Here is a 25,815-nt window from a genome sequence, read left to right as displayed (position 1 = left end):
GGTGGTAGGCAATAGAGTATAATCAGTTAAAAGTACAGGGTCTAAGGTTAAAATAGCATGCACTGAATCCCAGTCCCACCACTTACTAGCTCTGTGACCTTGGGCAAGCTACTAACCCGGTTACCTTATCTGTAAGGTGGAGATAATAATGACCTATGTAGGTTTACTATGAGGATTAAATGATTAGTACAGTGACTGACACATCCTAAATCCTCAATATGCCAGCCAGCCATTATTATTGTTAGAAGAACACGCTCTCTGCATTGTGGCCTTTTTTGAGTGTGTACACTCCCTCCTTGTGTTTTTGATCACAAATAAATATTTATTAACAATGATATATTGAAGGCCGGGCACGGTGGCTCACGCTTGTAATCCCAGCACTTTGGGAGGCCGAGGCGGGTGGATCACGAGGTCAGGAGATCGAGACCACGGTGAAACCCCGTCTCTACAAAAAAATACAAAAAATTAGACGGGCGTGGTGGCGGGCGCCTGTAGTCCCAGCTACTCGGAGAGGCTGAGGCAGCAGAATGGCGCGAACCCGGGAGGCGGAGCTTGCAGTGAGCCGAGATTGCGCCACTGCACTCCAGCCTGGGCGACAGAGCGAGACTCCGTCTCAAAAAATAAAAAAAAATTAAAAAAAAAAAAAAATCAATGATTTACTGAATAAAAGTATCAGCAATCAAGTTTCGCTTTTTTAAGAGACACTCCATATGTCACTAGAAGATGCCCAAATGAATGGGGGAAACAAATCTAATGGTTTATAAGAAAAGTGTGAAGAATCTGAATATCCAGGAACCCTTTCAGGGAAGCCTCATTCATATTAGTGATTTAACTGCTATATATAAGAGAAGACCAAAATTCTGTCTTGGGGTACAGACAAAATCCAGCAGTAATTTAAAGTATGAAGATATCTACCACTCACCTGTAGGTGTACTCAGAGTTCACAAAATAATACATTAAATCCTAATATCTCACATTGACAAAGAATAATCATTAGGAAGATCCACTTAACTCTTTTTAAAAGGTTGCAGTGAGCTGAGATTGTGCCATTGCACTCCAGCCCAGGCAACAGTGCAAGACTCCATCTCGAAAAAAAAAAGAAAAAAAAAAAAGCTGTCCCTCAAATAATACAGAAAAAAAATAAAAGAGTCATCAAAGATTAATTTGTTTGAAACCATGAGCCACAACTTATTCAGCATTATTTTTCCCTGCTAGCATAGTACTCTGCACATAGTAGGTTGAGAAAAAATAGAATTAAGTTGAATACAAAATGAGATTAGACAAAAAGATGTTTAAAGACCCTTCTGATTTAAATTTCATGAATTACAAACTGCCTAAATAATCAAACCGTTATTGATTATAGCTGATATTCATAGCTAAACTCCAGAATTCACTGATGCATTAATAATGAAATGTATTCCTCTTTCCTTAATTTCAGATAATGTGAGCATGTTCAATCTACAGCTTTGATTTCAGTGTTTAATTTTATTATCAAAGTATTAAGAATATACCTACCTGGTAAGTGTTTAGAAACAAAGAAACTGACAACTTTGGGAAATATATATGTTCTGGAAGAACGAAATTAAGACATTTGCTTTGTGTTCTTTCTTTAATAGTTCCTAATCTCCCTTCAGTGTATTTATTGGGCATTAGTTGTTATCTAACACAACAGTTCTCCTAGTAGAATGAAATCAACCTTAAAATAAAGAGCTTTTCAGGAGTAAAAAGAGGCTGTTACAAAAGAAAAATGCTAGAGGAGAATTATCTTTATAACACATAGTAATTTACATCTTAGAAACTTAAAGTTATATCATAGCTGTACAATTAGCCAAAACTGAATATATTTTATGAGATACTGATTACTCACAAGAACAAAGGGAAATCCAACTGAATGATTAAATTCCTGTCAAAACCAGTCACTCATGTGTCTGCACGTATATCGCAAAGTGTTTGTGAATTTGATGTATATTCCAGGCATAAATCCCCTTTCCAGAGAACAGAAATTCCTAATCTGCCACACTTCAAACTGAAATAGATTCATCAGCATTTCGGGTACGTAAGAACAGCTCCCCAAATCCATTGGCAAAGGTTATTTGTAAGTGGAAAATCAAGAGACATAAAGATTTCAAAGTCAAAATGCAATGTTATTTAGTTTTCTGCAGCACATAACAAGGCAAAAACTTTCAGTTAGAGAGAAAAGCAAAAGCAAGATCATTGCTCCTTCACAGAGACTGGTAAATAAAGAATGTATGCACAAAACACCTGGATTTGCTTTCCTGTTTCCTTGCCAGTAACTTTTTTTATACGATTATCTAACAGTCAAACAAACCTTCAAAGCAATGAATTACGCATAGACACACAGACACACTCTCACACAAAAGAGAGCAAAGCTGATGCTATTTAAATATCATGAAATATTTTCCTAACCATGCACAGATGGAAGTACAGACGTTTCTGCCAACCGCCTGGTTCAGAAACTTTGCTCTATTTTTAATTATTTGGTTCAGAGGACCCATTTGTGATTAACTTCTGTGTTGCATGGCAAAGGAAGTAAAGTTCCTGACCCACAGCAAAGAACACAGATAGAAGCTTAATTATTTTTAAACAGCTAGTGTAATATTGTAAACCATGTGTAGAAACAACTAATTTGTCAAAGACCAGTTGATGACTGTTGCAGTTTGAAGCTGTAGGGTGTATGAAGAACAGAAAAATCCAAGGGAACTTTAGTAAGTGATGCCAAAATGAATCTCATAATGACAAATAGATTTTCATCTCTGAGAAATAACAATGGAGCAAGAAATCGAGAGGAAGAAATTAATAGTGTTGTAAGGCCTAATCTCATTAGCAGGAGAAGTTTCAGTTTTGACCAGCGGCAGTGAATGGAATGCCAGCAGCCTTACGCACAGGAAATGGACTCAGATGCAAGAAGTTGGTCAGGAAACTCAAGCCATAATATTCAGAATCACACACTAGAATTTTAGCTGAGCAAGATGAAATCCCAGAAGAGAAGTAGAAAGAGAAGCGATGGTTCAGCAATAAGACAGAAAAGATGGTCAAGGTATAAACAATGAACAGGTTGGAACTGTTTGGAACTGTTTTATATTTTTAAGGGCTGTGCATTTACAAAACAAAAAAAAAAGTAGTTTTTAAGTAAGAAAACAATAAACCCAAGTAGCAAATTAGTTATAAACACAGAAAGAAAACAAAATAGAAGGCATCCAGTTAAGAATTTTGAAAGCAGAATAGGGCTAAAACCTAACAGAACTTTATTCCTAGAGAAGCTTTCTCTTGATCAATAACCCTAAAATTTTAAGACATTCTGTATTTAAGTCCTTAATGTACTTGGAAAACCTCAGAGTCTACTGAATCATACAGGCCACGAAGAGCCAAAATATTTCAGGAGTAATAGATGTTGCTAAAAATTACATTTGTAGCGAATCCAGGACCAATGCCAGAATGATCTGGGAATTTAAAAAACAAAACAAAACAATAAACACCTAATTTATCCTTGAGGAGAGTAGAAATGGAGAACAGAAACAGAACTTCCTTTGCTGGGAGCTCTCAATTGTGAAGCTCAGTTCCTTAAACTGCTAACACTGGCTATTAGCTTTCAGCTGGGCTGGTTGACATGGCAAGACCCTTAGAAGGGCACATCCATATTTGTGGGTAATTATGGAATTTCAACAACTGGAAGCAACTCAGGGAGCCATCATGAGGAGAAGAAAAAAGGTAATCTGTTTCAGAAAGTCCAAAATAAAGTGACTTTATTATATACATATTCATATTCCTCCTCTATTATGCAAATAGGTGAAGTATGTGTATGGGTGTGTGTATTGGCAAAAGACTAGAATTTTAAAAAACCAGGATTTTAAAAAAAGCACATCTATGACTGAATTATTTATAGTTGCAAATGGCTTCATAATACCAACCTAGTATTATTACTGCAGGCACTGGCCCTGGCTTAGAAATGTTATTTCATTTAGAAATGTTTCTATTTGTTGTAACACTAGCCACTGTGATGGGGTTTGACCTGTGTCTTTGTCCATAAAACAACCCTATAAGATATGTAAACATGAATTCAATTTTCTTTAAGTGAAAGAAAGCAAAAATATGGTTGTCAGAACAAGAACTGCTTTCTGTGGGATATTCTAGTTAAATGAAAGCTATTCAACTTGAATCAATTGCTGTATCCATTCTCCAATACACAGCAGATTTATATTTCAGAAGGTTTTTGACAGAGAACAAAATGTTACTGAAATATCTCTTCCATTCCTTTTGTCCTACATAACATTCCATGGGCTGAACTCCCAACGAGGGGCATATATTTGTCAGCTTCTGTTTGCACTTGTTCTATTCTAGTTTGTCTTTGTTGCAAATTTTCCATTTTGACCCTTTCCTGACAAAACATTAATATATACATTTTGGTTGTGTTACGACTTGTTAAAAAAAAAAAAAAAAACCCTGACATTTTTATTCTGTACCACCTTGAAGCACCTATAACTTTATAAAATAAGCCCTGCTATTTAAATCAGTGATCAAAATTTTTTTATATCTGCTTATGTAAACACTAGAAATTCAGGGAGAAAATTCTTCCAATCCAACAATCCACACATTCCTACACAAAACCAATCACTTGAGTATTTAAAAGCTAGATCTGTGGCGAGAGACAGGCTAGAACTAGCACAAACAAGTCTGTGCAAGATGAATTTATCCTCCACTGCCTCTACTCCAGGTCATCCCAGGACTATGCCTGTGAGCTAATGCCAAGATGGAAAAAAATGGATGGGTGCCTTTTTTCTAGTGTATTTGTGTAAAGACTCCCCAGGAGCTCAAGAGGGAGTTGCTGCTCTGCAAATGACAAAAGGTGTGTAGCTGCAAGCCAATCAGGCAGAACATTTAACATCGTCCTGGCCATTAATGACTAAGCCTGCACCAGCTCAAAAGCGGTCAGAAACAGACGTCAGACTATGGGACAGCTAAAACATTGATTCTCAGGGTTGTCGTCCAAGAGGAGGTCTCTGAAGCTGGGTGTCATCCTTTAGGGTGGCCCAGAATAAAATGGTGACACATTGTGCCTCCTGGCGAGTTCATAAACACTTTGAACGGCAAAGACACCAAGTCCCGGGGACTTCCAACGAAGATCTTGGGGCAAGAGGAGATGTCCACCAGCACTTTCTGTTCTGTGACCTGTTAGAGAGAAACATTCTTAGCTACTCCATCACCAAGCAAAAGTCCCCGCCAGGCTGTATCTCCTTGACTCCTGGGGGAAAAGCTGTAAAGAGATTGAGGAGGACACCTAAGAGAGAGATAGATGGCCTTTGTCTTGTTTGCAGTTTCACTAATGAGGTTTCCAGATATAAAATCTGGTTTCCGTCAAGTCTAAATGTGAATCCGATTCTGAGTATTTCTGCAACTAACAATATGGTCACCACCAAACTACTTCTGCAAAGAAAGAAAAGGCTTCATAATAGTTATTGCATCTGGCACCAAGAGATGGACAGTGTATTTTACTAAAAGATTAGCCACTAGATGCTGTAACGGTAGATACTTAATTATTGGGGAAGTAACTCATGGTTTTTGCAGATACAAATGTCCAGCACCAGCTCCTTCTTGCCTAGCAGAATAAAGCTGATTCACAGGTGGCTGGAAGAGCTTCTTCTAACCTCTTCTGTAACATCTAGTAGAAAGACAGCAGATATCTACACAGAGAAATGATCTGATTGTACAATCTTCCCATCCACAAGGACTTCTCAGAGCAGATGACATCAAATTTCAAGATTCCATATACGAGATCAATTTGATTTCCTGATGTTTTCAACCTTGCTGACATGGGTTCATGAAAGGAAATACACCTCAGAAAGCTCAACTTTAAAGGTGCAGTGGCTGCAAAATGAAAATCATTCTCTGTTTATCCATCAAGTTTAGGCTCTGGTACTATAAAAACATCTAACATATAATTTTTTTTTTTTTTTGAGACAGGGTCTCACTCTGTGGCCCAGGCTGGTCTTGAACTCCTAGCCTCAGGCAATCCCACTGCCTTGGCCTCCCAAAGCACTGGGATTCGAGGCATGAGCCACCGTGCACAGCCTCTAACATCTAAATTTATAATGAAGCATTGTTTCAAGGGGTAACTGGGAATTGCACATATCCAAGGGACTGGACTCGCATTTCTTCACCATTCCAGCTCCATCTCAATATTGTTCTAGTGGGCTAACTCAATTAAGCAAAGACATGTCTTTTCATCCTACAACTTCAGAAAGGCAAATAATTTCTGGGGTATCTTAGCTGTACAGGAGATGGAGAAGAGAGCTGAACTACAAGTCAGAAAATCAGGGTTACAGCACAGGCTACATGTATTTCTAACCCCTGGAATCTAGTAAATCAGCCAACCTCGTAGGTTCTGTTTTCTCCCCTAGAAAATGAGGATACTTTTCTACTCAAGGAGTCATTATGACTATCCACTGAAACAGTTTATCTAAGGCACTCTGAATTCTGTGATGTGCTATTATCAGCTGAGGCAGACTCATGACACATTAACCACTGCACATGGTCTGGATAACTGTGGTTTTAAAGGCTGTAGTTACTAAATCAGAGGCTCAGACTGCAGAATACCATCAAGAGAAAGGGTACTTTTGACTAGTCCTATAAGAGAAACAGGAAACATAGGACTTTCCTCCCAGTATACTCTGAAGACCCTGGACATTTAAAATGAGAAAGTTTTAAAAACATTTATTTAAAGGCCATTTCTTGAGACTTCAGGGCAAAAAGTTAAATTAAGTGCACCATTCAGAGAGAGACAGAAAACTTTGCGATTTCAGGTCACCGAATGTCCTCTGTACAGCAGGACAGCCAACAGCAGTGTTTGGTCATTTCCATGTATTAAAAAACCCTCCCTCCAGGACTTAAAGATGATATGAACTGTGTTATGGAGTTTAGTCTGAGGAAGGCTCATATACTACTGGTGAGACCCACATTTCAAGGTCCTACTCAGAAAGACGTTTCTTCATTTTAATGTTGTTTATTACTCACATTTTCCTAATCACTAGGATGATTGAAACAGCTTTGCAGCTCGCTGGGAGGAAAATTAAAGAAAGTAGTCTTCCTCCTTTTATATCTGTTTACACAGATTGTTAAAATAGTACAGTTCATTTGGATGATGTTGAGATGGAAAAAAAATACAACTTGTTCCTTCTAAAGAGTAGAGAAAGGTTCAAGGGGTTACAGAGGCTTAAACAGAACAGGAAAGCCAAAATAAAACACTGAAATTTGGGCTTAGATGCTATCACCATATTTCCTTCAAACTCAATAGAAAGCAAAGTCGTATGGAAGGAGATTTTTAAATAAATAACCATGTCATTTTTTTCTACTGTCAATACAATAATAAACTTGTCTTATGGGTCTATGACCACTTACAAAAGAAAAAACAAAATCCAAATCAAACCAAACAAAACTGCTATCTTTTGAAAAGTATCAGATCAGACACCAGAAAGGCAGCAGCTGGGGAACACATTCTTTCCCAGTTCCTTAGATGAAGGCTGTTTCCCAATAAAAGCCACAATTTGGGGTCATACTTCTCTCTAGTCTGGGTTGCAGTGACCCAGGCAGCTCCAGAGGTGAACTGGACACAGAGCCTGGAAAAGGGGAAGAATAATCAAAACAAAATTCATCCAGAGTCCTTTCTGCCTCCACTTGGAACCTGCCAGGGCAGAGCAAGGTTGAAAGGGCCTTAGGGTACTCTCCTCTGAGGGCGCTGCAGCGGTCAAAGGACCCAGGGCTTCAGTTTCTAATGGGAGGCATTTCCATACCTGTCAGAATCTCTTAACAGGTTCTGACATATGGTCCAACATATGGTCGCTCACACCATCGACCACAAATGCACTCCCTCCACCTGGAGAAGGTGTCCTCACCTACCAACAACAGTGCAACTTCGAGATGAAGTCATTTACAACCCAGAGGAGATGGATGGTCACCTGGCCGGCCAACTCAAAAGGGCACAGATAAGATTAGATGGACCTCCTACCCCACTGGTTTCATACTTCATGAGCAGAGTTTGCAGAAGAAGGTTTCACGGTCACCCTACCCCTTTAAGCAGTTCTCCTTTCCATGTGGTACCTTACCTAAATCTAACTAACCAACCTCACTTAGAACTTCAGAACTACTCTCTTCCAGATAAAAGTATCTCCTTGGGATAACTATCTCACTAGAAACTTTCACCTGAGTTGCAGAGTATGACCATGAGAGCACTTAAAAGAGACTGATCAAAGTCAGAAAACAGATGTTAAGAATGTGAACCTCAAATTCATTTATTCCTTCGACACAATAGCTGCATTTCTAAAAATCTTCATATAATCGAAATTCAGTAGGACTTTTTTCAGTGAGGAGGAAGACAGTCTTAGACATTCAAAAACAAAAGCATTTTTCCTGTATTGAATTTCAATAATAATAGTGTTTTGTGTGGTTATAAGTGCAGTACTATAAAACTTAAATATGACTGAGCGAATTCAGCACTCTATTACGTATAGCTTTCATTCCAGAAAATTCATCATTGGACCTTTCTTTCTCCTTAGCACAGGCTTCTTACATATTTTTGTCACCTTTTCACTCACTGTGCGATGGACAAAGCACAAAGCCAGTGGAACAAACAGGTGCCATAGCTTTTTCCACCACTGTGGTTCACAGGACCCCATGCTGGTTCCTGACCACAATTATATCCATCACAGTCCATATTAATAGATGGAATCACATCCAATTTGTAACATAAACATCACAGGGGGAATGCCTGTATGTATTGCCCGTTCACTAGATGCCACATACTGGAAAGAGGGCAGTCCCTCCTATCGCTGGGCCGGGAAAAAGGTTGTGAAGTATTATACAAGGGGAAGAATGGGGTGCTATGGGAACCCAGAAAAGGTAGCAAATAACCTAGTCCCTAGTCCAAGGGCCTCGTGAGGAAGAGACTCTAAGCTGAGATTTCAAGAATGAGGGAAAGGTAGCCAGACAGTGCGGGGAGAGGAGCTGGGTTCTAAGGAGCGGGAACAACATGTCTAAAGGCTGGAACACAAAACAGAGTATGGCGCTTGAAGGAGGAAGTGCGATGGGACCGACATGGGGCGAATACAGGGCAACATGTGAGTGATAAGGCTGGAGAGATAAGGAAGGTCCTCAGAACCTACTGAGCCAGGCTAAGGATTCTAGACTTTATCCTGAGGACCATGAGAACCCAGGAAGGGGCTTAAGAAAAACAGAGATGTCAGCAGATTTCAAATACTAACAAATGTTCACTTTGTCTTCAAAGAGGAAAAATGCGTTGGACCAGAACAATAATACATCTAGACAGGCCATTTAGGAGGTACATCATATGCCAAACCACCCCAGCTCAGCAGAGCCACTCATCTAAAACTCAGACTTTGAGGCCAGCCTTCCTCAAAATTCAATCCCTAGGAAGCTGTTCCCAATCTTCCACTGGAAGAGCTATCTCCGGAGAAGAGCTACAACAAGAAAGGAATCAGGGTAGCATCGTGCCTCTCTGGTTCCTACATGGATGAAAACCAATACCAAGGAGTCCATCCCTTAGCAGGGCAGCCTGCTATGTAGCAGAAATTTAAGACAGAGAACGTGAAGACCCCGACCCCAGAGACCTGGATAATGGTTAGACTTTGGCCAGGCCTGAAATTCCTGACTGATCTCTCTAGGCCCTAGTGAGGGAGGCTGCCAGACATGTTTCTACCCACTGCTCCCAGAGCAGGGCTCCCTGAGAAACACACAGGTCAGCAACAGAGGGTACAGAACTGGGCAGAGAGGATGCCACAGCCAGGAAAGCGGCACAGGGTGGGTGAGCATCAAGGAGTGAGGGGCAGGTGGGAGAAGGGGAAAGGGGCCCTTGGAAATAGAAAGACTGGGACTTCGACAGGAAACAGTTCCCAAGGGGAAAAGTGAGCAGAAGAAAGAAAGAGCTATTCCCAGCAAAGCCATCCAGTGGACCACTCGCCAGCCTGGTGCAGAATTTGAGCTGTGGTAATCTCATTTATTCCTTCCAGGTTGGCCCTGGGTACAAGTAGAAGAAAAGAGAGGCTGATCATATAAAAACTTGAACCGTGGCCGGGCACGGTGGCTCACGCCTGTAATCCCAGCACTTTGGGAAGCTGAGGCGGGCAGATCACGAGGTCAGGAGATCGAGACCATCCTGGCTAGCACGGTGAAACCCCGTCTCTACTAAAAATACAAAAAATTAGCCAGGCGTGGTGGCAGGTGCCTGTAGTCCCAGCTACAAGGGAGGCTAAGGCAGGAGAATGGCGTGAACCTGGGAGGCGGAGCTTGCAGTGAGCCGAGATCTCGCCACTGCACTCCAGCCTGGGCAACAGAGCAAGACTCCGTCTCAACAACAACAACAACAACAACAACAAAAAAAACCTTGAACCGTTGTACAACAAAAAGCATCATCACTGAAATGAAAGGACACTGGACTAGGGAAGTAGCTGTAGCAAATATGACTTTTTAAATGGATTAATATCTGGAACACATAAAGAGCTCATATACATAGATTAGAAAACATCAAGACTTCCATTTGCTAATTGTAAAAAGAACAATTAGTAAATAAACACAGATGGAAATGTTCCATCTCTGAGAGGGATCAAAGGAATGAAAACTTTAAAACCAAAGAGCCTATTAAATTAGCCAAAAAATAGTAAGTCCCACAATTATTAAGATTGAAGCTAGAGACATTCTTGTATCATTAGTAACAATGTAAATTGGTACAGCCTTTTAGAAAGCAATTCAGAGCAAACTCCCTCTAACTTAGTAATGAGCCTTCTGATGTGAGTGTGTCCTCGGTAAATACTTGTGTGCAAAGATATTCACTGTGGCTTTACAACAGTAAATAATTAGAAACAACTCGAATGTCCAAAAATGATAGGGAACTTAAAAATTAAGATAAAACAACCTGATAGAATGTTATGTGATTCTTGCAAATGAGAACTGTATCGCTGAAGTTACTAAGAATGTTTACGCTAAATGGGAAACGGAAAACTGAAAAAAAGATGTAAGTTCCATCATCAAGAACTAAAAAACAACACATAAAAATGAACTTGATTTATGGACTGGAATGGTGGAATCAAAGGGAACTTTTGCTTTTATTGGCTTTCCTTTATTATTGTAAGGTTTGGGCAATACATGTTTAAAAACATGGTATTTTTATCAGTCATGTGTAGTAAACACTCTTTTCTGTGGAGCAGAGCTACCTGGGGAAAACATCACTGCCAGGTTAGTGGAGGGTGCTTAGTCCTTCCCAAATTTCAAAGGTCCTTTTGAGATTCAAACTCTGCCTACTAAGACTGGCTGCTCTGAGAAGCTCCTCCTACCCTGACTATACCTCAAACGCAGCACTTTCCTTTGTTCTTGCTTTTTTTATTCAGCTCTTAAATGCTATGCCTTCCGTGTGTGTGTGTGTGTGTGTGTGTGTGTGTGTGTATCTGTCTGTCTTTGTTTTTATTAGTTATTGAGATACTAACATAAGCAACATCTAGTGAGTGAGTGCACATTTAATCTTTCCAGTGATTCTGTGAGTTAGGTGGTATTATCATCCCCATTTAACAGATGAGGAAATTGAGAATCACAGATTTAAGAAATGTGACCTGGACCACAAAGCCAGGAGCCAGAGCCAGAAGGATTCAAGCCTCAGTCTCCGTGACTTCAAAGCCCTCATTTTCACCCTCCCTCTCTGTCGATGAAACAAATAAATTAAAACAACAAACCCTCTCAAATGTCACCTTTTCTATTTGCACTAGCTGCCTAAAGAAACTATTAATAATTGCAATGAATCAAGAGGCATCTGTATGAACTGCTTATGAATTAACCAAAAAGACAAGGCAGTGCTGCACACACTAATTGGGAAAGTTGATGCAGAAGAGAAAAGGAATTACCTAGAGACTAAAACCTGCACCTGCAGGTAAAACCAAATGACATCAAAACGATTTCTACTTGCAAATTAAAAGCAGAATATGGCCCTTGATATTACTGCTTAGAAAAGCAGAGCTTCTGCACCCCTCTTGCAAAAAATAATCCCACAATCAGCTGAAAGATTCTTTCCAGTTATACTGCATTCCACCTCCAGAAATGGATGTTGTTTGGGACATGGTAGCAAGAACAGTAAAAAGGAGCAGAGGAAGTATTCAGGTACGAAACTAATATAGATGGGTTGATAAATGATTTTAGGCACCGCTTATGACTTACTCTATAAATAATGACATAATAATAGCTAACATATAAATTCTAATTAAATACAAAATCTAACAAAGTCAAACAACAGCAAATGATGTTTGACAGAAGCAAAGGTCTTGGGGGAGCCGGGACCAATAAAATCTATTCATGGAGTTGTACGATGTCAGAGATAGAAGAGTCCCGAGAGATCATTTCTTTCAACCTCCTTGTGTTTTAGAGACAGGAAAACTGAGACCCAGCAAGGTAGAGTGAGTAGCACAAGTCATCCTGTTGCAGGGCAAGCAACAGAAACGGAGCCTCCGAACTACCAGTCCAACAGCACACCATACTCACTCTGTAGGGTCCTGGAAGACTACTCCATTTTAAACCATATTTTCAAAAGAGCATTAAACATTCTATACATATTAAATTCCTTTTTAATAATTTTCTAATGCACAGGGGCACATTTTTAAAAGAAGCCTGGTTTTGATTTCTTTTGGAAAACTGCACGCTGCTCGGTGTTTAATCTGATATTGAGTGAAATATTAACAGGCCATATAATGGTTTCAGTGTTCCTTCAGTAAAGCTAAACAGAACTCGAAAAACATATCCCCCAGGCTTACAGTGGAGTTTCTGGAGCACACATTAAACTCCACGCTCTGCTCAACAAGCCCATCGCTGTTAAGTAACTCATCAGAAAATAAAGAGGGAATTACCAAAGGGGAATTGCCAAGCAATTAGTTCTCTGAAGCAGATGACATACAACTGTTACAGGGAGGAGCTTCCCGGTTAGTCATATGTCAGAGTCAGAGCCTACTAATCTGTAAATAAAAATGCACCACATATGATTACAGCTGTGATGTAGGCTGAAGCTGCCAGGCTAGGGCACGAATAGTAAATCTTGCATCCTCTTCTCGATTTCCGTGGGTCTGTAAAAGCAAGAGATGTTGCCTTTGAACACCAAAAAAAAAAAACAAAAGTCCTCAGTAATTTTTCACTCAGTGTAAGAAAGACAATCTGGCCTTCCCTAAGCCAGCTAAGAGAAAAATGATCTTTCTTCTCTATCATCTTGACATGAATGAGCTCAGATTCATTCACTGTTCTAGTGAAGGAGAGAAAATGAGACTGGGCGAGGCAGGGGCAGAGGGGATGGGAGTTCTAAGCTTCCTTATGGCCACCCTGACTAAAGCGTGACCTCCTTTCGCTGCACGTTTTATTCTTAGAGCTTGCGTTCGCCGCCACACCACCACCTATCACACTGGAGAGATAAATAGTTCATATCTGCCAAATCTTGCAAGCTGAGTGATGACCCAGTGAAGTTCTTTTAAGAGTCAAAAGTTCATCATCTCGCTGAGACTCTTGATGCCGAATAACATTTGGAACCACCTTAAGCCAATCCCTGAAATGGATAAGCAAATTGCCACTGTTATCATTTTCTTCAATTAATAATTACTGAAAATGCGTAGGAATCTCAAGGAGATATGAGTAAGAGTGAAAGAAAGGGAGAAAACACCACAAAGCCTGCATGGGACAGCCTGTATCAGAAAGCTCATATGTGACTGAACAGACAGGCAGGCATCAAAAGAGAAGGCTCCAAGGAAGGACCCTTCCTTGATCCTGACTTCCTAGACTGTGTCTTGTACCTGTGGCATGGCTCTTTAAATATTATTCCAAGCCATGCCCTGCCTTATGCACTCGACTGTAAGCTTCTTAAGGACAGGGCTTAAGGAATAGGGCTGAGAGTGTAGACTGGGATCCAAGCATGATTCTATCACTTAACAGCTGGGCAACCTTGGAGAAATTATTCACCCTCTCTGTGCCACAGTTTCTTCGCCTGTGCGATGGAGAAAATAATGATGCCTACCTCAGAGGACTGTAATGAGGATTCAATAAGTTAATATGCAGAATAGTAAATGTGCACTATTGATCATCTCCATATTCCCTAGAGGGCCTTGTTGGCATAATGCCTCTCATACATTAGATGCTCATTAAATGATTGCAGACAAGAACGATCTGCCCCTGGAGTTGTTTGCTCCATCCCTCTTGTTCCTGTCTTAACCTTCTTGTCTTTGATGAAAGTTAAATAAGTCACTGCTTTTATTCTGAGCCCTTTTGGGCTACAAAGAGAGCCCATCCTAATAACTCAGGACGAAAAAAAACACAACTTAATCCTCAAATTTTCTCTCATTACATTAAAACAGACTGCTCACTAACATCATCATAACATCATCTCCAGCCTTCTCTTTCACTTTACATCAAGAAGTCTTAGACTAACTTTCTCCCCAGAGCCAAGATTCACCAATTCCATATCTCTTTATTTTCTATAAAGTATAAATGGGAAGCCAAATTGTTCAAAGAGCTGTGTCTAGTAGCCAGGTATATACAGTACACACGCACGCACAAAAACACGCACATCTCACATTTTCAAGAGTCTGCAGAAAGCCTCCAGGGAATCCTCTAAAGTTACAAAACACACCCATATTAATGTGGTTTATCAAAGTACAGTAAATGAATTGCCCCAAATGAACAATTGCTACAGAGTCAAGTAGATGGCACATTGTGATTTACGCATATCACATGAGATGAATGAATCAACGGTAGAAAAGATCAAAGAAATGCTGGAATTGTTGTTAAGATGTACAGGGCTTCACTGAAAATCTTAATAAAACTGTTTAGAGGAAAATAGAAGGATCATTTGTTTAAAGAGATACCGCATACGCTGAATTTCAAACACAGCATTCATTTTTATACACACACACGTTAGATTTAGCTAAAATTAGCTCAAGTTCCTATTTTTTTAAAGGTCTTAAAGGAAGAAAGGTTTTGACAAGATTTCATTGAGCTGTAGTTCAGCACTGAGTTTCTGAGGTGCCTGAGCTGCAGAAAAGTCCTTATGGCCCACGCATACATCACCCAACTCCTCCAGCCACCCAGCCTCCTTCACCCCAGATCATGAAAAGAAGGCAGACGAAGGCCGTGCCACATCAATGTTCAAGCTACTCTCCGCTGCCTCTTACCTTCTCTCTACACATTCTACACCAGATGACATCATCCCTGAATTCAGTCATCCCCTTCCTGTGTCTCAAACTTTTTGCCAGGCCCAAGAACCCAATTTCAAAGATCACTTTTAGGCCAAGCACTCCTGCAAATTTATCTTCCGACTCGACCTCTCAGCAGTTTTATTCCCACACTCTCCACTGTCTGCTCGAATCCAGAAATTCAGATGTCCACCAGCATCTAGGCTTCAGTCAAAATGTCCTGGTCAGTTACATACCGTGCACTGGCTTGTTATGTCCCAGACACACACATGGCCTTCCTCATGCTCCATCCATCTCTTCCCACAGAAATTCAATCTAGCCGGCAGAGCTCAACTCAAGTGATCCCTCCTCCTCAAAGTCTTTCCTGATCACTCCTACTCAGCATCACTCTTCTGAATTCCTTCACTGTTAGAACACTGTTAGAACCCCATTCTATTTGTATTCATTATTTCAGAGAGTTTCTTCTTTCCCCTGCCTGACCATGAAGAAAATAACTGCCTTCCGGTAGCTCTTATTCACTTCCATTCCCACAGCACCATGCAGTAGTTTTAAAAAAAATTCACAATGAATAAATGAATGAATCATTTCTTTACATAAATAGTGACTGTGAACAAGTTAGGTCATAACTTGCTATAGCTGTATCATATTTATAAAATAACTAGAACCAGAAAGAACTATAATGTAGGTTTAAGAAAAAAACTGAATGAATGTAACAGAGTACAACATGAATGATACTATTTTTCTGCCTACGTTGAGCCATCAATCGTGAGGACTGTAATGAGGCCATTATTGATGCAAAATGTTTAGATAATGCTTATAAGCTTTCTTTAAATGCAATCATAGAAAATGTCAGCGCTTAAAATTCAAGGTGACTTCACGCTACTTTGTCAGTATTTTAGTATTCATAAGACACTTAAACTTGCCTAATATACTACAAAAACCTAGGTCTCTTCTCAATAAGCTGCCCATATTGACCAAGAGATATGACTTTTTGCTGCCTGTTTTTTCACAATAAAATTCTTGAGATATTTCTGTTATCACAAATAACTCCCTTTCAACACCACAGGTTAAAAAAATGCACGTGTACTCAACCCATCTGCAATTAAACTATTTCCCCAAAGATCTAAATGTGAGGATTTTCAGCCTAGCACATAACTGTTAAAATGAGTATCATCCCTAAGAGATAAAGTAGCAGTAAGACACTCTACCCTTTCCTTTTCTTTTCTTTTCTTTTTTTTTTTTTTTTTTTGAGATGGAGTCTCACTCTGTTGCCCAGGCTAGAGTGCAGTGGCGCGACCTGGGCTCATGGCAACCTCTGCCTCCAGGATTCAAGCGATTCTCCTGCCTCAGCGTCCCAAGTAGCTGGGATTACAGGCACCTGCCACAATGCCTGGCTAAATTTTATACTTTTAGTAGAGACAGGGTTTCATCATGTTGGCCAGGCTGGTCTCGAACTCCTGACCTCAAGTGATTCACCCACCTCAGCCTCCCAAAGTGCTGGGATTAAAGGCCTGAGCCACTGTGCCTGGCCCATCCTACCTTTTTCATTCAGCTGACACTTGTAGATCTTAAGAGGCTTACCTTTGCATGTAACTTTAGGTTACATTTCCACTTAAAGAACACCTCTCTAATCCACAGCCAATAAAATGTAAGGAATCCAGTTCCACATTTTACAAGAATATCGTGTTTGTGATGACTCTTCCCTCCTCCACCTTGTCCCCCACTGGGACTTTTTTGGCTATTTTTCCTGAGGCATAATACTTCAGTCACTCAGGTTTTTGTTTATTTTTACTCAGACCACAAATAACCACATTTATGCATGCAATTCATCAGTTCATTTTACAACAATCTAAGAAAAAAAAACCACACATGCATCCCATCAGTCAGAGAGTTGGGATAAATTCAGAATTTAAAATTCAGCAAAAACAAACAAAAAGCTCCTTGGCTTTGCAGAGCCATAAATGTCTACAGGGTGGGTCCAAAGACCAAGGTCCAGGTATATTTACATATTGCTAGTCATGTATGGTTCAGGAGCAACCATCATAAAACATGACCATAACAATCAACCTGTTGAGGGATAAGTTACTTGATAGCATCTGTTAAAAGATACAAACCACACACCAGGTACTATTCTACCCACGGTGTATCTACTATTTTACTCCATCCTCACAGCAGCCCTATAAGAAAGTTCTAATATTACCTTCATCTTATACACGAATAAACTGAGGCATTGAAGGGACATAGGACTACTCAAGGTCACAGTGGCAGCTCCAGATCTTAAGTCCAGATGGGTTGATTACGGAGCTCCATGCTCTTATCTAAGATGCCAGAGAATTTATATGTAACTTAAAAATTGGCTCTTAATGTAAAGAGGCAGCTCTTTCTTCAAAGAAATCTGGTCAATCATTGTTTAAATGAACCTTTTATAAAGCAAATATCCATCCACCTTTTGAAAAATGAGTTTTGAAAATTCAAATTTTCAAATGGGAGATTTGCTAAAAGTAGAATGAGCTTCTCCCCAACTAAGTCTACAGAACGTAACTTAGGAAGAGCTGCTGGAAGACCGGCCGACCCAGGGCTTCCCAAACCTGTGGAGCATCAGTGCCTAGACAGATCAGTGATTCCAGCAGGGAACATTCTGATTCAGCAAGTCTAGGGTGGAGCCCCAAATTCTATTTTTTTAAGCTCTCCAGGTGATTCTGTTGCCTAGCCAGGCTTGGGAACCTCTAATCTAGTCTGTCTTCACAGTTTCAAGCAGGTCCATTTCCAAGGCAAATAGAAATTGACCCCCTATTTTCTATTTCACAATCTCCCTTGGCTACATACACTCAAACCCTTCTGTTCCCAAGCCCTTACTGCCCCAAGTTCTAGCAAACCTCTTTTTCTTTCCTGATTTAATTTGAGGCAATATCCTCTGGCCCTTTCTTCAACAGAGAACCATGAGTCATCACCATTGCATACACCCTGTGTCTGCATGACTCTCCAGGCCAGAAAAACTTACTGTACGTGGGAAAATCAGGAAGTTGTAAAATCCAAACAGACACAAAGAAATTCAAGATTCAACAAATACTGGTTCCCCTAAACAAATAGGTCTCTGTTTTGCTACGCATATATTATACTACAACAGTAATCTAAAATGTAAAAACTGTAACTTAAGATATCTGGTAGCATAGCATTCTTAATCGTATTAAGGAAAACTGACAATTAAAATGATAGGTCCAAGCCCCAATTGGCAATTATCAATCATCACAAAGTCAAATGAACGTCTTCATGAACATATAGATTAAACCAAATAGATAGATACTTTAATCCAAGTTTAAAAAACAATTTTGGCAATTTCTCAACTTCCCACACTAAGCCCAAATAGAGTTTGCAAAGAAAATGATATTCAACAGCCAACGAAGTAAGGGAGCATGGCTAGGAGGCAATTTTCCAGGTCAGGACTTTATCCTCAGATGGAAAACAGAGAGCATCGCAAAACTCTCACCTGACATGTGATGCACTTCCCTGTAGTGGCAGTGGAGGAGGAGATTGTTGTACAAGGATGACAAACAAATCTGCAGCTTGAATGGACCACACTGGTGACTGGATGCGCGATGCTCCTGCAATGGTCCAGGGAGTGCAGGAGAGGAAATCCAAAACGAAAAACAGAATAAACTGCTTTAAAAAATAAGTCCACCTTAAGTGTCTATGCACCGAAATACAAATTTTAAGAACATCACATTCGGTATTCTGTTGTATGAGAATAATACAGATCCCAGCCAGCTCAAAAGGCAGGTCTGGTTTTACTCAACAAGGCTCAGAGGGAGGCCAACATACAAAAAGGTCATCCCTTCCATCAAATTAAGAGGATGGTCTCCCCATTTGAGCCAGCCGCTGTCATTCTTTTCTCCAGTGATTCTAGCCAATCATCTGATAAACACATGCTGGTAACTACAAGGAGTATCAGGTGAAAATGGGCATGGATTGAATAGTAATTGAGCCAAAGCCTAATTTTAATGTGGCATGTATTATCTATCAACATGCAACTTGAAAGACAATCATGAAAGCGCACAGATACTAGCATACCAGTCCAATGGAATAAAGGATAAAATGCAGAAAAAAAGTGTAAAGTGTGCATTTATATTCACTAAACTTTCCGCTAAACTTTAAATTATTTAAATACTGAATGTATATCTCATTTTCATTTTGCCACAATTCCTTGCACATGGTTAAGTAAAAATTTTCCATTGTATGATGAATGAGTGAATGTGTGAATGGATGAATGAAAGAAAGAATGAATGAATCTTCCATATACCTTTCCATCAGGGAGCTTGGTGCTTGTAGTAGTTTTTGTGAGGTAAAACCTATGCATAGAAATGGAAGAAGTTGAGGACTTCATCTGCTAATGTATTTTTTAGCCCTATCCATTAAAATTGTATTCTTAAATACTGGTAATTCCCAATTATCCACATTAAACAGAAAAAAAAATTAAAAAAAAATCAGTAGCAGGGTTACTATGAAATCATCCCCGAACTAGTGAATGCTGGACTGATTTTCAGTCTTTCATTACTGGAGCTGATCTGCACATTTGCTTAGGCTGATTTTAAATTTAGTTTGGGTTTCCTAAGCTCACGCCAGGTAACAGTAGGAAGGAGGAGGCCCAGGTTTATATTGGATGTCAGAAAGAAACTATTCTGGAGCTATGAATATGATCTCCAATGTGAATAATCCGTAAACAGGTAAGTGAGCCAATTATCCTTGGGTACATGGCAACACATCTTGGTAGTCATGATTATTTTCATCCATACACACTCACTATTTTTAAGAGCACAGCCCAGCTGGAAAGGAAAATAACTTCCACTTCTTTCCAGCACTTTTCAAAGTAATGAACAGTAGCCAAAATATTCTTACTTCTAACTAATCCATTCACCAAGCATTTATTTAAGCATTGATTGCACGCCGGGGACTGATATGCAAAAGAAGTAATTCTTGTAGTCCTTGGTTTCCCCACGTGTGATCTGTGTCTACAGAGAAGGAAGGTAAGCTGTTCTACACTATAACGTCTTTAAAATCTTTAGAAGGCTCAGTCCCTCCACCAAGAAGCCTGTTGAGTTACAAATATAAATAATGGCCAAGTTAAGTAGAAGTTTACAAAATTCTATTTAATCTTAGTACTTCTTTAAGGATGAGGAAGCAGGGAGGGAGGATCATGATTTCATCTCAAATTAAGCATCAAAATACTTGATTCTCAAACGAGGTGCAGGTACCATAAATTTGCAGACAGTGCTTTTTATGAGCTCACCAGTTGGGAGAGTGTTTGCCTGTATGACAATGTGTGTGCACACAATCCTGTTTACATATCACCTGGCAGATAAGGTTTTATAGAGTCCAAGTTACAACCTCCTCCTAGTTTGCCGAAGCACAGAGGAGAGTCAAACATGATGTACATGCCATAAAAGATTACTTTACTCTTGCATGAGTATGCTTTCTTATTTCAAAAGTGTTTGTGTTGCTGCACTAGTTAGGATAATAAAGAGAGTTTACATAACTTGTATTCCATCAGAGGGAAAAAGGAAAGAATATAAGCAAGGCAGCATGTATTCACTGCAAAAACTTACAAAATAATATACAAGAAAATAATTTATAGGACATTTTATACAGTGATATACACCAAAAATGGAATACTCAATATTTTTAAAACCCAGCAGAGCAACATAATACAATACTATTAATAGTGGAAGATTAACAAGAAATACAGCCTAAACAAAACTGATGTAAAGGTCAGTAAACATCAGGAGATAATGTGAGAGAGGGGGCCAAAATTAAGGGCACAAGAAAATAAAGTTTGCCACACAGAGTGACAGAAAAATATATTTTCTTTGAACGTTAGAAGGATAGATGCTATAGGTTAGTAGCTACAATAATTGTCACGAAAAACTTCTGCTACCTAACTCATTCAAAACTTGTCATGTTAAAGGGCACCTAAGTGGAAAAAAAAAAAAAAAGAGTTCCTCTTAGCTCAAATCAAAACACCACAATCGGGGAAATCTCTGCCCTCTTAAGTCTCAAATTCTGAGTACACTACCATGAATTTTCTGAAAAGTAATTTTCAGGTAGGATACAATTTTTGCTTACATTGTGGCAATTATCATTACATTTTCATTATTCCACAAATGGGATGCATTAAAAGTTACAGAAAAATCAATGAAACATTTCTGCTAACATGAAATATGTCAAACAAAATATAATGCTTGTTGCTTTTTTGTCCATAATTGTTCTTTCTAAACGTGTTTTGGTACATTTCAGATGGTAGTAATGCATAATACAAATATTTATAGTACATTAGCCTGAAAGTTCAAATTATGAGCGTTATAAAATATATTACTACACTTACAAAGACACATATCCATAAACATAATTATAAAAGAAGAAAAAAATAAAAAACTTTTCCATAAGATTTGTCTAAAACCATTCTTTTTATTACTTCTGTAATTTTAAGCATTTATATATTTTTAAAAATCTCAATGTAATTACGGCTCTTTCAGCCAACATTTTAAAAATTCTGTAAAACTTCTTAAAAATTTTTTGAATGAGTAAATTTATTAAACTAAATTACATGAAAATAAAATGTGAACATAATTGATGACTAAAAATTCTTATCTTAGAAAAAGAAGTCCTATATGTAAGGTCCTAAAACAGAAATTATTATTTCTATTACCATTTCTACAATTTATTGCTTTCAATGCTTTTATCAAAATAAGGAGGGTCCGCTTCTGATAACCTTGGAAGTATGACCGGAACTAAATCTGTCATTTGAAGCAATTAAGCTGCACAGATCTAAATCTCTCACAGAAACCAATCATTCGAACTACTGAATTACTCTGAAAATACAGAGCAAGGAAAGTCAAATAATCTATCTCTCCCTTAAAAATAACAGCCTGTCTTACTGCACTATGTCACTTTACCGATGCAAGTATTTAAGCTGTTCAGATCCTTTGTGTTATTTTCAGGTAACTACAGTTTAAAGAATTAACATTCACTCCCACATTTACCTACTTAAGTGAGTTTCAGAATTTTAGTAAAATATGTTTATTGCTTAATTTTTAATAAGAAACAAAATGAGTGTTACAGTGTTAGTCATCAGAAACTGTCATTCAAGGTATGTGCAAAAAAGTAAAATCCACCTGACATTTCAGAATGAAAAAACAATAAAGGCACAACATTATTTAAAAGAAATGTGAGTCCTTGGACTCTATGACAACAAAAACAGGAGTCATAGTAATGTTTACTAATATTTCAATAATCTCAGCACTGGCCTTTCCCAGGACTCCTAGGCAACTGACTTAGGTATGTTGAAATTTACAGGCATTTGAGTTTTCTCAATGTAATCTTGTGGCTAAAGAGTTTTTGTTTAATCTTCCTCTAAGTGTAAAAGACAATTCAGAAGTCCGGAAGTCTAGTTGTAACATTTTTGACAAAGTATCACTTCTGTTTACCAAACCCTCTTAAAATGAAATCCACAAGTAAAAATATTGCCTTTGGTGGTTCCCACCAAGTACATTTTTTATACTTATTTTCACATGAATTTATTTGTGCACTGAAAAATATATGTTCACATTTTACTGCAAGTAAAGCATTTTTCTATATGTTGCAAAATAGAATCCAGGACCTCCAAGGCATTGTGTAATATTGACATCCTTGCTTCCCATCTATTTACCACCTTATAAAAGTTGAGTACCTAGAAGAAATAACAGCTCATTTTAACTACAGCAATGCTTCATCTGACCAGGCCACAATGAATTTACCAACCACATAAACTCACAAAACGGTAAAAACTCATACACCCTCTGTGAATCGTTGAGTAGCTCTCTCAAATCCTAGCCCTGGGGGAAAAAATTTACCAGTTTAGCTATGTTGGCCATAAAATTGTAAACTGACTGGCAGTCACAACTAAATCAAGATATATTCTCAATTATCTTTTCTTTTGAATACCAGGGTTATGAAAATACTCCCCACCCCCACCCCCTGCCCTGCTTAGTTGGATTGCCTGAGCAGCACAGAGCTTCAGCAACTAAAGCAACTTTTCCTTTCTTCCTTTTTGCCATAATATTATTTCTCTTTGCTTAGCCAGCTTCATCAGTGGTGCCCTAATGCAAAGACTAGAATACTGCTAACTGCTCACTAAATTACATCCTAAAATAAAGCACATGTTTATTGTGCAAAAGCACCATGCATTATCAGTCCTCTAGCTATAGGCCTCTATCGTCTCTCACTTAGCTAAGGAAAAAAAATCCTTTTAACTTACTACCAAAGATCATTCAAATCACAGCTGATAGATCCAAATTAAGAATGAATACATTCAGAACGTCTGCCTACTGTCAGTACCAGTTTTTGTTATGATGGCTGTCAAGTTTTAAAATGTGACAATGGGAATATATTTTCCAAATAAGTTATTCCCCTGAGTAAACCCTTTAGAAATCCAGCCATTGCTATGGGCAATGTAGGTTCCAAATGATGAACGCTCTTCACACTTGAAAGGGTTAAGTGACTGCAAGGCCAAAGGCACCAGACTGCAAAAGGAATGTTGCTTTAGTGAGCTCTGAAAGGTTTCTAACAAGTACCAAATACTTGTTGATCTGTTCACAATAAACACCAGCAGGATTGTCAGGCTCCTTTCACTGTCTGGGGAGATGCATTTACATACTGCACCTAGGAAGAAGAGCTTGTTGGTCTCCTTTATAAAAGTTGAGTAGCTAGAAGCCTCATTCAGTGTCTCCCATCCAAATGACTGAAAGAAGATGCAATTGAAATAGTGGAGTCTCTCGTCTGGCTTGGGCAGCATAAATGCTGTGCATAAAACACTTGGAGTAGTTCAGGCACAAGACAAACCCACCTGAATGGACGAGGAACACTGTCTGTTGCCATGGCAGCCTGATCTAATTACATGAGTGATCAGGGCTGGAGTAAGGGCACCGAAAACCTACACCACTGACAGGCAGCCGGGAGGTTCAGGGGAGCCCTTCAACCTCTGCTTTATGTAGAAGATGGCATTCAAGTCCATTTATTTGCGGAGCTGCTAAAATATTGACTGATGCATGCACAGTGAGAGGGCAATCAGAGCAAATTAAATGCCACAGCGCTAGCCGTTATGGTGCAATCCCTTTCCAAGAGTTCCTGTGCAGGATTTTCTCTTCTCTCTGGTGGTTTCCTCAGGCATAAGCTTCATTCCAAAAAAAAGCTCAAGTGTCAAACTACCTTTACCCACCAAATAAACCGAAGGGTGGGCTTAACGGGGGCTTCTAGGAACTGCAGCCTCCTAAAAAACCCAAACAGAAATGTCTTAGCTAACACTGTTGAAAAAGTAACTAGCTATGCCTAAAAATAACCACCAAGTAACTACCCACTGCTGTGTGCAATATATAACAATGATGTTTAAATATTAAAAACAGCCTGCATTATAAAACACAAATGTCATTGAGATGTGACTACTAGATTGCCAAAGGAGAACTTATTTGCATACACACATTCCCGTGCATGCACGACAGGATGTGCAGGGAGAAAGCCACTGTAAGGCATTAGTTTTTATTCTGTGGGTGTAATAGGGTCTTCTAATTTTGCTAATTGTATCCTGTGGATCTCACAGGGAAGCTGAGAATCTCTTCGGGGACAGAACCAGTTTGGAGGAGTCCCTACTGCACAGCATACGGTAAACAAAATAAAAATAGCTTGCCTTTCTTGTTAGCCACATCGCGCATTATATAACCAGCTTCTTCCGACTGGCTTTTTTTTTTTTTTCCTTACTACTCTTCAGCAATTTCCCTCTTCTCAAATATTTATATTACCCTTTTATCTGTAGGATTATATACCAAGAAAGCAAAACAAAACAGAGCAGCCACCGGCTCGAACCGAACCCCCGCCGTCCTTAGAAACTGATTTTTGTTTTGTTTTGTTTTGTTTTCTGGCAGAGTCTCGATCACCACCCTACTTCCACCCCCCACTAAGGTTCTTGCTCAATCTCCCTAGAAAACCTGAATTGTTTCATCCCTTTCAGTCAGCCCCCTACGTGGTCTGAAATAAAATGAAAGCACAAGCCACGGAGTTTAAGAAGGCAGCCTGAAGGCTGGGGGCTGAAGAGGGGTCGGGGCGCTGCAGAGTCAGCCAAGTAGCCAAGGAAGGGCCCTCCGCGTCGCGACGGCCCTCGCCCCCCGCCCGGCGCGCGCGCGCACACACAAATACACACACACACTCACACACACACACTCACTCACACTCACGCCGCGCTCCGACACCGCCTCACCTCTCGCTCCGCCCGTCCGGCCCCCTTCCCTGCCCCCTGCGGGACCGGCCTGCGCGCAGCACTGGAACCACGTAGGAGGCGGCGGCGGCGGCGCCCCCGGGAGTGGCAGAGTCTCCGGCCCGGCCCAGAGTGAACGAGCAGTGGGGCTCCAGGGCGCATCCCAATCCCCGCAGCGCCTCCTCCGCCGCCGCCGCCTCCTCCTCCTCCTTCCCCTCCTCCTGGCTTCATTCACCCTCCCAGCAGCCGCGCAGCCGTTCACTCCCGGCTCGGGGCAGCGCCTGCCGCGGCTCCTCGGCTCCTGCC

The 25,815-nt window shown here is 39.8% G+C and overlaps 1 protein-coding gene across 1 annotated transcript; it reads right to left on the bottom strand.

Annotated features, from left to right (window-relative positions):
* Positions 1-1,748: 1,748 nt before the first annotated feature.
* On the bottom strand, positions 1,749-25,740 carry LOC129473222 (zinc finger protein 282-like). The gene is made up of 3 exons (XM_055263497.2): positions 25,513-25,740; positions 18,721-18,835; positions 1,749-5,187 (listed from the first exon to the last, which is right to left on the bottom strand). Exons 1-3 carry the CDS (start codon positions 25,738-25,740, stop codon positions 5,039-5,041), a joined length of 492 nt encoding a protein of 163 aa, XP_055119472.2. The 3' UTR covers positions 1,749-5,038.
* Between the last annotated feature and the right edge of the window lie 75 nt (positions 25,741-25,815).

This window comes from Symphalangus syndactylus, chromosome 23 (genome assembly GCF_028878055.3).
Source record: "Symphalangus syndactylus isolate Jambi chromosome 23, NHGRI_mSymSyn1-v2.1_pri, whole genome shotgun sequence".
Classification (NCBI taxonomy): domain Eukaryota; kingdom Metazoa; phylum Chordata; class Mammalia; order Primates; family Hylobatidae; genus Symphalangus; species Symphalangus syndactylus.
This window is presented reverse-complemented; position numbering and strand designations above follow the sequence as displayed.